The 12286-nt window shown below is 35.9% G+C and overlaps 1 protein-coding gene across 5 annotated transcripts in view; it reads right to left on the bottom strand.

Annotated features, from left to right (window-relative positions):
• The window catches only part of LOC126365817 (osmotic avoidance abnormal protein 3-like), a 333344-nt gene that overhangs the window by 260582 nt on the left and 60476 nt on the right, over positions 1-12286 (bottom strand). For all 5 annotated transcript variants that reach the window (XM_050008409.1, XM_050008410.1, XM_050008411.1 and 2 more), the window contains one exon: positions 1729-1983. In XM_050008409.1, the coding sequence (XP_049864366.1) occupies positions 1729-1983 (255 nt within the window). The remainder of the gene's footprint in view (positions 1-1728; positions 1984-12286) is intronic.

Here is a 12286-nt window from a genome sequence, read left to right as displayed (position 1 = left end):
GTGACAGAAGGGGCTGAAAACTTTCTTGTAGAAAACAATATTATAGCTAAAAATCAATTTGGGTTTCAAAAGGGGAAAAATACAATAAATGCTATCAGGGAATTCACTGAAAAGATAAGCTCTGCTTCAGACAAGGGTGAAAAGGCCACAGGCATTTTTTGTGATTTGACCAAAGCCTTTAGCTATGTCAATCACTTACTACTTCTGCACAAGTTAGAAAGATATGGGTCTGTGGAAGGGCACTACAGTGGTTCAAATCTTATTTTTCAGAAATAAAATAGAGCGTCATTCTAAATTCAAATGGAAAAAAAGTCATTCTTGGATTGGAAAAAGATTTGTACAGAGGTCCCACAGGGCTCAATATTAAGACCTTAGCTTTTTCAACTGTTAAGAAATGATCTACCTTTAAGCATTGATGTTCACTCTGTTATATTCACTTATGACACCTCAGTTCTAATAGAAAATGACAATTTAGAACAAATTCATGATACTGTGGAAAATATAATTGGAAACCTAGAATTATGGTTTCAGCACAATGGATTAAAACACAAGTGCCACAAAAAAATAATATCTGCAGTTCTGTGCTAAAACATCGTCAGCATCTCTCATAAAAATAGTGCATGGTTATCAGGAATTGACTGCAAGTAATGTAAAATTTCTAGGTCTAAATATTGACAAAAATTTAAATTGGAAGGCACATGCTGACATATTGACTTCTTAAGAAACAAACTAAACAGCGTAGCTTATATGATGAATGTCTTGTCTGGTTCCACACACTCAGACACCAGGAAGATAGTCTACTACAGCTACTTTGAGACTATAATTCGATATGGAATAATTTTCTGGGAAAAATCCATGAACAGCCCAAGATTACTTGCACTTTAAAAAAAAACAATCATAAGAAACAACTGTTTAGTGCGAAAAAAACATCATGTTGCCCATTATTTAAAAAATTAAAAACACCAATCATTCGATCTCTGTACATCTACAAAATTTTTGTTTTCATATATAAAAATCAAAACTCTCTTGACAATTTTCATTTCAGCCACAATTGCAGTACTTGTTGCAGACCCAGTTTCAAATTTCCGTCTCATAATTTAAAACTTCATGTTCAAACACCATTGTACATGGGATTAAAAATTTACAAAAAAATAAATTAGACAAATCTGTTAAATATGGAGATCGACCCACTAAAAAGATTGCTATTTAATACACTGGAAGAAAAAATGTTATTATTCAATTGAAGAATTCTTGCAGGACAGTTTGTCAATTTGAAAAGAAAAGAAACAATATAGGTTATCTATTGTATAAGAAATTGCTAATATATTGTGTAAATTGTATTGCAAGCTGCAAAAGGACCATAAGTGTTATATAAATGTTATTATTCAAGTGAAGAATTCTTGCACAACAGTTTGGCAATTTGAAAAGAAAAGAAACAATAAAGGTTATGTATTGTATAATAAATTGTTAATATATTGTGTAAATTGTATTGCAGGCTGCAAAATGACCATAAGTGTTATATATGTTCTTGTTAAATTGTTCATGTTTAAAAATTCAGAAATGACTGCTTGAATATGTTAATTATTGTAACCTTATTTTTTTAAAAGTAATTTGACATGTCTCCAGTACAAAAATCTTTGATTTGTAATTGTACATTATGGATGAATAAACAACATTCTACATTCTACACACATTCTACATATAGAGTTCCACTCACTTGGCACTTACCTGCTTTACCTTGACGCTCACTTCCAGCTAAGTCCACCAAATTTAACTTTCCCTTTCGTATGTTTTGAAATTTCATTTGCATTCCATCAACTTCTGATGTATTAACAGGGACAATTTCTACATGTATAGTAAAGACTGAATGAGAGCGTGAAGAATCATAATTCATTTGTGTTTCTGCTGTTATCCTATTGTTGATACCTTTTTGCATGAGTTTCTCACAATCATGTACACCTTGAACTGAATGAAGAGATATACCTGAAATATAAAGAAAACAAGACAAAGAATGCCATAAAACAATCTGATTGCCTCCACATACAAAAGTATCCCATACTAGCTCTGTTGTCAGATCAGCTGTTGATCATTATCCCACATCCAACAGAGACATGATTATTTATTCATGAAGGAACTGCATAAAGAGTCATGCTTTCATCATCTATAATAAGTGTAAGACTGCATGGAGGGTCGTTAAAGCAGAATTAGGTACAGGTAGTCAAAGTGTAAAAGTTACAACTGATGTTAATGTCAGCCCAGATGAATTTAACCTCTTTTTTACCAATGCAGCAAACCCTAATCCCTCATCCCATCATAAGAAGAGTTCAAGATCAAATTCACAATCTACTTATATAAACCAGTTTTTACAAAACTTTGCTGATATTGTGCCAACCTGTAATTGGGGACATGTGGAAATAAGTGATGTAATTAAATTAGTAGCAAAGTTAAGTGATTCCAGATCAGAAGATATTTATGGTCTCTCAAATTTTGTGATTAAAAAAAGAATTGACTTGATATCATTCCCTCTCTGCACACTCATAAACCGGATATTTGAACGTGGTATTTTTCCAGAATGTCTAAAGAAGACAGTAATAATTCCATTACACAAAAGGGGTGATAAATCCTGCACTAATAATTATCACCCAAATTTCTCTGATACCTATCTTTTCAAAAATAATCGAATATTGTATACAAAAGCAAATTAACATGCATTTGTCAAAAAACAAATATGGTTTTAGGGCCCAGTTATCAACAATTAATGTTGTTGAAAATGTTGTTTCTATTGTGCAATCTTTTTTTGAATCCAAATTATCTGCTAAAGCCACACTAGTGGACTTAAGCAAAGCATTTTATCCTGTAAACGACACAATACTGCTGGGAAAACTAAGGTGTTATGGCAAACTGTAAGCTACAACGGTCAAAAGTCACAGTTACTGAAAGTCACTAGAGGTGTTCCCCAAGGATCAGTTCTTGGGCCATTACTGGTTATAATATTTATAAATGACCTGCCAAGCAATATGGCATGCAAATCTGTGCTTTACGCAAGTGATACAACTTTCATCAATTCAGGGAAGGACATAAATAAACTGAAGGAGCAACGTAAAGATTTTCTCAGATTATCCAATATGTGGTCCGAAGCAAATGAGTTAGCTATTAACTATGAAAAAACTGTAAATATATCCTTCAGCTTATCCAATGCTGGCTTGAGTACACTTCTACCAAACTTCTTGGCATATACATAGATACAAAATTAACCTGGCAGAGTAAATTAAGGGCAAGTGTGAGGTGAGAACCTAGGACATGTTGTAGTGCTAGTTTCCACCTGAAGAGTTCTGAGAAACTGGTATCTGGGGAAAGAATCCAGATGCCGCGTGTGGTGAAACAGGTGCCAAGGTTATAAATGTCATGTTGTAGAGCATGTTCTGCAACAGGATATTGTGAGTTGCTAGTATATACCCTTTGCCTATGCCCATTCATCCTAATTGATAATTTGGTGGTAGTCATGCTAATGTAGAAGACTTTTGAAGACACTGGTAATGACTATGGAATTAATTAAGAGCTGGCTTTGCTAACATGTTTTTGAATAGAGCCAAATAAATACTTCAAGAATCCTAAGATTCTTTTTCCAAATGTTTATCATTATTACATAAATAAAATAGAAAGAAACTTCCACATGGGAAAAATATATTAAAAACAAAGATTCCAAGACTTACCAAGCGGGAAAGCGCCGGCAGACAGGCACATGAACAAAACACACAAACACACACACAGAATTGCTAGCTTTCGCAACCGATGGTTGCTTCTTCAGAAAGGAGAGGGAAAGACGAAAGGATGTTGGTTTTAAGGGAGAGGGTAAGGAGTCATTCCAATCCCGGGAGCGGAAAGACTTCCCTTAGGGGAAAAAAAGGACAGATGTACACTCGCGCGCACACACACACACACACACACACACATATCCATCCGCACATACACAGACACAAGCAGACATATTTAAAGGCACTCTTTGCCTTTAAATATGTCTGCTTGTGTCTGTGTATGTGCGGATGGATATGTGTGTGTGTGTGTGTGTGCGCGCACGAGTGTACATCTGTCCTTTTTTTCCCCTAAGGGAAGTCTTTCCGCTCCCGGGATTGGAATGACTCCTTACCCTCTCCCTTAAAACCTACATCCTTTCGTCTTTCCCTCTCCTTCCTGAAGAAGCAACCATCGGTTGCGAAAGCTAGCAATTCTGTGTGTGTGTTTGTGTGTTTTGTTCATGTGCCTGTCTGCCGGCGCTTTCCCGCTTCATTATTACATAAGTTATATTTGTGTGTAAGTCAACAACAGAATTTGAGTCACAGAAAAAATACTGATTTTACCCTATAATGAAAGATATTACCTATAAATAGTCAAAATAAATTAGAAAATCAATTACATATATAAAACTAAGCACAAAATTAGATCTGGTGCTATATTCTTTAAAACTGAGGGCCAACCATTCTCTTTTATGAAAATGCAGATTACACTCCCATTTGTTAATGGTAATTAGTTAAAATGAAAAAATGAATTTAAGGAGTAAGATGGCAAAACAAGAGAGGAATTTTGATTGGAATACTCTCTTTCAAATTATGAAGGTGGCAGGGGTAAAATACAAGGAGCGAAAGGCTATTTACAATGTACAGAAACCAGATGGCAGTTATTAAGAGTTGAGGGACATGAAAGGGAAGCAGTGGTTGGGAAGGGAGTGAGACAGGGCTGTAGCCTCTCCCCGATGTTATTCAATCTATATATTGAGCAAGCAATAAAGGAAACAAAAGAAAAATTTGGAGTAGGTATTAAAATCCATGGAGAAAAAATAAAAACTTTGAGGTTTGCCGATGACATTGTAATTCTGTCAGAGAGAGCAAAGGACTTGGAAGAGCAGTTGAACGGAATGGACAGTGTCTTGAAAGGAGGATATAAGATGAACATCAACAAAAACAAAACAAGGATAATGGAATGTAGTCGAATTAAGTCGGGTGATGCTGAGGGAATTAGATTAGGAAATGAGACACTTAAAGTAGTAAAGGAGTTTTGCTATTTGGGGAGCAAAATAACTGATGATGGTCGAAGTAGAGAGGATATAAAATGTAGACTGGCAATGGCAAGGAAAACGTTTCTGAAGAAGAGATATTTGTTAACATCGAGTATAGATTTAAGTGTCAGGAAGTCATCTGAAAGTATTTGTATGGAGTGTAGCCATGTATGGAAGTGAAACATGGATGATAAATAGTTTGGACAAGAAGAGAATAGAAGCTTTTGAAATGTGGTGCTACAGAAGAATGCTGAAGATTAAATGGGTAGATCACATAACTAATGAGGAGGTATTGAATAGAATTGGGGAGAAGAGAAGCTTGTGTCACAACTTCACTAGAAGAAAGGATCGGTTGGTAGGGCACATTCTGAGACAGCGAGGGATCACCAATTTAGTATAGGAGGGTAGCATGGAGGGTCAAAATTGCAGAGGGATACCAAGAGACAAATACACTAAGCAGATTCAGAAGGATTCAGGTCGCAGTAGGTACTGGGAGATGAAGAAGCTTGCACAGGATTCGGTAGCATGGAGAGCTGCATCAAACCATCTCAGGACTGAAGACAATGACAACAACAATACCTAGAGATTTATTTATTCCTATTCAGGAATTCATCTATAGTGTAGAAGGAGTTGTCAAGGAGATATGATTTCAATTTAGTTTTGTATTTATTAGTGCTGTGTGTCAGACATTTTAATTCATCTGGTACTTTATTGAAAAGTTGTACAGCTGCATATTTTACCCATTTCTGTGTCAAACGTAGGTTAACCAGAGGACAGTGTAAATCTCTTTTCTTCTGATATTATAATCATGAATGTCACTGTTGTTTTTAAACTGGTTCATGTTTTTGAGAACAAATGTCATTACTGAGTAAATGTACTGTGAAACTGTTGTAAGAGGAGTTTTCAAACAGGAGCCTACAAGATGTGCAATTATGAGTCCTACACATTATTCTAACCACATACTTTTGAGCAGTCTACATCTACATGAGCATGGATACTCTGCAAATTACATTTAAGTACCTGGCAGAGGGTTCACCAAACCACCTTCACAATTCTCTATTATTCCAATCTCATATAGCGCAGGAAAAAAACAAACACCTATATCCTTCTGTGTGAGCTCTCATTTCCCTTATTTTGTCATGGTGGTCATTTCTCCCTATGGAGGTCGGCATCAACAAAAAATTTTGGTTTTAGGAGGAGAAAGTTGTTGATTGAAGTTTAGTGAGAAGCTTCCAAAACAAAACAAAAAACTGCTTTGTTTTAATGATATCCCCCATAAATAGACCGAAGGACGCCATCGTTATACCACTGCATAGATAAGGGGGATACGTCTGATGTCAACAACTACTGCCCAATCTCTCTTCTGACTGCCTTATCCAAAATTCTTGAAAAAGTGATGTATTGTAGAGTAGCTTCACACCTTTGTAAAAATAAAGTTTTAACAAAATGTCAGTTTGGTTTTCAATGGAAAATGCAATATATACTTTCACTAATGAAATATTAAATGCTCTGAGTAACCGGAAGTCACCTGTTGGGATTTTTTGTGATCTATCAAAGACTTTTGTTGTGTAATTCATGGAATACTTCTAGATAAGCTCAAGTACTGTGGTATGAATCGGACAGTGCTCAAATGGTTTAAATCATACCTAACTAGAAGAGTGCAGAAAGCTGAAATAAGCAGTTCACATAAATATGCAAAAAACTGTTGATTTCTCAAACTGGGGAACAATCAAGAATGGGGTGCCACAAGGTTCGGTCTTTGGTCCTTTGCTGTTCTTAATATATATTAATGACTTGCCATTCTATATTCACGAAGATGCAAGGCTGGTACTTTTTGCTGATGATACAAGTGTAGCTATCACACCCAACAGACAAGAATTAACTGATGAAATTGTAAACGATGTTTTTCAGAAAATCATTAAGTGGTTCTCTGTAAATGAGCTCTCATTAAACTTTGACAAAACATGGTATATACAGTTCCACACAGTAAATGGAATAACACCATTAATAAATATAGACTTCAATCAGAAATTGGTAGCTAAGGTGGAATATTCAAAATTTTAGGTGTATGCATTGATGAGGGGTTGAACTGGAAAAAAACACACTGAGGATCAGCTAAAACGTTTGAGTTCAGCTACTTATGCTGTTAAGGTCATTGCAAATTTTGGCGATATACATCTAAGTAAATTAGCTTACCATGCCTATTTTCATTCTCTGCTTTCCTATGGCATCATATTCTTGGGTAACTCATCATTGAGTGTTCATTGCACAAAAGAGTGTTCATTGCACAAAAGTGTGTAATCAGAATAATGTGTGTAATCAGAATAATTGCTGGAGCTGATATAAGATCATCCTGCAGGCACTTATTTAAAGAACTAGAGATCTTCACTGTAGCCTCACAATATATATATTCACTTATGAAATTTGTTATTAACAATCCAAACAAATTCAAAAGTAACAGCAGTGTACATGGCTACAACACTAGGAGAAAGGAAGATCTTCACTACTCAAAGTTAAATCTAACTTTGGCTCAGAAGACGATAAATTATGCTGCCACGAAAGTCTTTGGGCACTTACCTAATAGCATCAAAAGTCTGACAGTATAACCATATAGCATTTAAAAGGAAATTAAAAGAATTTCTTAATGGCAACTCCTTCTTCTCATTAGATGAATTTTTGGATATAGGAAGTGGGTAATTTCCCCAACTACCACAAAAAATATTCAAAAAAATAAAAAATAAAATAAAAATATTAAGTGTCATGTAATATTTAGTGTAATGTAATATCTTGTATAGACACCTTTTATTAACCTGACACATTCCACGTCATTATGAAGTGTCGTATTCATGATCTATGGAACAAGTACTAATCTTATCTAATCTAAGTATGGAGCTATTGCATCAGCATACTCTAATTGGTATACAGTCTGGACCAGAAGACTCGCTTTTATTAAGTGATTTAAGTTGCTTCACTACTCTGAGGGTATTTACGTCTACGTATCTCATGTTGGCAGCTGTTCTTGATTCGAATTCTGGAATATTTATTTAGTCTCATTTTGTGAAATCATTTCAGAAGGCTGTGTTTAGTAACTCTGCTTCGACAGCACTGTCTTTGATAGTATCTCCATTGCTATCGCGCAGAGAAGAAATTGATTGTTTCTTGCCGCTAACATACTTCACATGACCAGAACCTCTTTGGATTCTCTGCCAGGTTTCGAGACAAAGTTTTGTCGTGGAAACTGTTATACGAATCTTGCATTAAGTTCGTGTTAAATTTTTAGCTTCTATACAAGATCACTAATCTTTGAAATTTTGTGTCTGTTTGAATTTGGCATGTTTTTTTCTTTGTTTCTGCAACAGTATTCTGACCCATTTTGTGTATCAAGAAGGAGTAGCTCCAGTGTTTATTAATTTTGGTACAAATCTCTCAATTCTTTGAATTCAAACCACATCTGGTCTACACTTACAGTGTTAACTTGGAAGGAGTGGAGATTGTCTCTCAGGAAAACATCATGCAAATTTTTATTTGCATTTTTGAATAGGTGTACTTTTCATTTATTTTTGGAGGATTTGAGGGTTACAGTATTCAGTCTTGCTGTGACAACCTGTGTTCATTGACCCCTGTCTCCATTTTGATTTCCGTTATTAGGTCAGGATTATTTGTTACTAAGGGTTCAAGTGTGTTTTCACAACCATTTACTATTCGCTTGGGCTCATGAAGTAACTGCTTGAAATAATTTTCAGAGAATGCTTTTAGCCCAATTTCAGATGATGTTGCATGCATACCTCCAGATTTAAACAGGTATTTTTGCCAATATACTGAGGGTAAATTTAAGTCACCACCAATTATAACTGTATGAGTCGGGTATGTGTTTGAAATCAAACTCAAGTTTTCTTTGGTCCTTTCAGCAATTGTATCATCTGAATTGAGAGGTTGGTAAAAAGATCCAATTATTATTTTATTCTGGTTGCCAAGAATGACCTCTGCCAATACTAACTCACATGAACTATCTACTTCAATTTCACAACAAGGTAACTTCTAACAGCAATAAACACACCACTGCCAACTATGTTTAGCCTATCCTTTCAGAAAAATGTTAGGTTCTTTGCAAAAATTTTGGCTGAACTTATCTTTGGCTTTACCCAGCTATCAGTGCCTTTAACGATTTGAGCATCAGTGCTTTCTATTAGCACTTGGAGCTCTAATACTTTTCCAACAAAGTTACAACAATTTACAAATGTTATACCAATGGTTCCTGTATCTATGTGAATATTTTTTTGCCTGCGTGTTGAGTTACCCCAAATTATTACTCCATATGGCATCAGACAGTGAAACTAAACAAAGTACATCAGCTTACTAATTTCTATCTCCTCAAAATTGGCAATTATTCTGATTGAAAAAGTTGCTGAACCTAGTTGCTTTAGGAGAGCCAAAAATATGAATTTTGTAATTAAGCATCTCATATATATGTACACCCAAAAGCTTAGAATGCTCTACCCTGGCTACTGACTTCTGCTGGTGTGTTATATTTATTGAAGGAACTGTACTCCTTGCAGCAGAAAATTGGATTTACTGAGTTTTTACAAAGTTCAGACAAGCCCATTCGCAGAAAACCAATTAATAGTTTTTCCAAAGACATCATTTGTATCATTTTCTATTAGAGCTTCTTTTACTGGACTAATAATGATGCTTGTATCATCAGCAAACAGTGTCACTTTATCTTCTTGTTACAGATAAGAAAGAAGGTCATTCACATATATCAAGAACAGAAGGTCCTATGGAACACCTAATGCAGTTTCACCCCATTCCTTGTACACTGCATCCCAACATGGATGAAAATGCGTTTGTTATTTTTGTTCACTTCTTTTTTGAAGTTTTGTCTTTAATTCTCAATGTTTTTAAAAAACTACACTTTTCAACTACACTTTTGTTGCTATAAAGTCTTCCTCTTTTGTTCTTGAACATTTCACTTGTCCATTTATGCATAGTATTTATGGCTACTGAGCCTGCACTTTGTTTTAATTCATGTGACGTGAAATACCCATTTCACAGGGATCTCGTATTTGTATCCCTCCACAAATGGTGTACTTCCTTGAGGCATCGATCATTTCTTGGGATTAGTTTGAGTCACAGTTCTCTTCATGAATAAGTTCCACATGTTCATCTCTAGGCAGCAATATTTCTTATTTTCATTGCATTGCTTTCACAGGACGTGTCATTATCATTTTTTGAAACACAGTTTGTATTATTACGCATCAGCAGATTTTCGTTGTTTCAGGCTTTGTAGTCCCCGTAACCACATCTTTTTGATGTATAAGCTCGGCATTTTCATTTTTTACTGCTAACATGTCTTCTTTGAGGTATTCAATTTCTTTTTGCAGCATTTGAATAACATTTTCTTTTGCATTCGCTTCACTTTGGGGATCAACTTTTTTGTCACATAAACAGTTACATAAACAATCCTGCCAGCACCACAAGAAATCATCATTTGTGAATATTAGGTTCCTTTCTGCACACTTTTTACGTAGCTAGACGTGACACTTTATGCACAGAATTCCTTTTACAAGACATTTTTTACATTCCTTGCACACTGCGCGGCTAAACGTTTGCTTTTTTGAGTGAACTGTGCTACTACACAGACCTATCAGTGCAATAGCTATTCCAGTTGAAAAAGGTAAAAGTGTGTAAAAATAAAATCCTTTAAAAGTAAAGAGATTTGAATACCTAACTGCTCCTATCCTTATTCTTGGCTTATCACCATTCCAGTACGTTGTAGGTCTCAGAAAATTTCAAATGATCGCAATTAATTTTCTTCTGTATAAATATTTTTTTGTTTATTGTAATGTTGAGCTGCTCTAGGTAGTCAGTCTTCTACAACTAAGCATGTATTTTGCTGCCTATGAAATTCCATTCTATACTGAAATCTGATTTTTACTTGTTACACACATTCCCTAGAAACAACTGTGTTACAAAGTATGTTCAAAAGTATGTGTGCTTGTTTTTATATCTTTTTTAAGAAAAGTGTCTTTGAAAAAAACTGCAGGAAATTGTTCATACACTTGTTGACCATTTGTTCACATAATCACCATCCAGTTCAATGCATGTGGTGAGCTTTGGCACAAGCTTCTTTAGGCCCTTCTGAAAGAGCTCTCCCATCAATTTCTCCCCCCCCCCCCCCCCCCCCCCTCACTTCAGAACCTATTTCTCCACCTGCTCATCAGCTGATAGTTTAATTCCACTCATGTATGCCTTCAGGAAGCTGCAAAGATGATGATTTGAATGTGTCAAGTGAAGGGAATATGCGTGAGGGGGGGGGGGGGGGGCAGGGAATCCAATAGTACCATGGTGGCTAGTGCTGTGTGAGGACGGACAATGTCATGCAACAAGCACACTCCTCTTGCCAGCATTCTCCTCCTTTGTTCTGAATATTCCTTTTGAGATTTTTGAGGGTCTCACAACATCATCACGTGTTGTGGGTCTCCCCATGAGACAGAAATTTGGCCAAAACAAAGCTGTTTTGGCCCCAAAACACTGAGGCCATGATTTTTTTGCCCAAAATTGTGGATTTTAATTTTTTGGCAGATGGGGAATTGGTGTGATGACACTCTTTTTCTCTCAGGCATGTAATGAGCCACACAAGTTTCATCTCCAGTCACAACAGAGCTCAGAAAATTCTCATCTTCCAACTCAAATAGCTCAAGAAACACGCAGACACTACTGACTCAATTTTTCTTGTGCTGCTGAGTCAGCTGTTTTGTGCACAATCTTGCACACAGTTTGCATTATCCTAGTGTTTCTGTGAGTGTTTCATATAAGAGAATTCTGGAGAGTTCCAGAAACATAACAGAAATTTCATCCACTGTCAATCATGGCGATCTTCACCAACAGTTTACTCGATTTTTTGCACCAACTCTTCAGTCAAAATGGAAGGCCTTCCACTCCTCTGTTCGTTATGAATATTTGTTTTGACTCCACCAAACTCCCTACACTACTTAAACAAATTTGTTCTGTTCTTAACACCTTCGCTGTAAACTATTTGATTCATGAAAAAATTCCAGTACCTGTTATTCGTACCATGAATAGGAAGCGGATCACAACAGATGGGTTGCACTTGGAGGGATCTCTTATCAACATCTTTCACACAACTGGACAGTGACACTTACTCAGGTCAAGGAATTCCCCTCTACCACACAGTGTTTCCAACCCTCAAGAACAAAGAAACACAGCCTGTTA

The sequence above is a fragment of the Schistocerca gregaria genome, chromosome 4 (assembly GCF_023897955.1).
Source record: "Schistocerca gregaria isolate iqSchGreg1 chromosome 4, iqSchGreg1.2, whole genome shotgun sequence".
NCBI classification, from domain to species: Eukaryota; Metazoa; Arthropoda; class Insecta; order Orthoptera; family Acrididae; genus Schistocerca; species Schistocerca gregaria.
The sequence above is the reverse complement of the archived record's forward strand: the minus strand, read 5'-3'. Positions and strand labels throughout refer to the sequence as shown.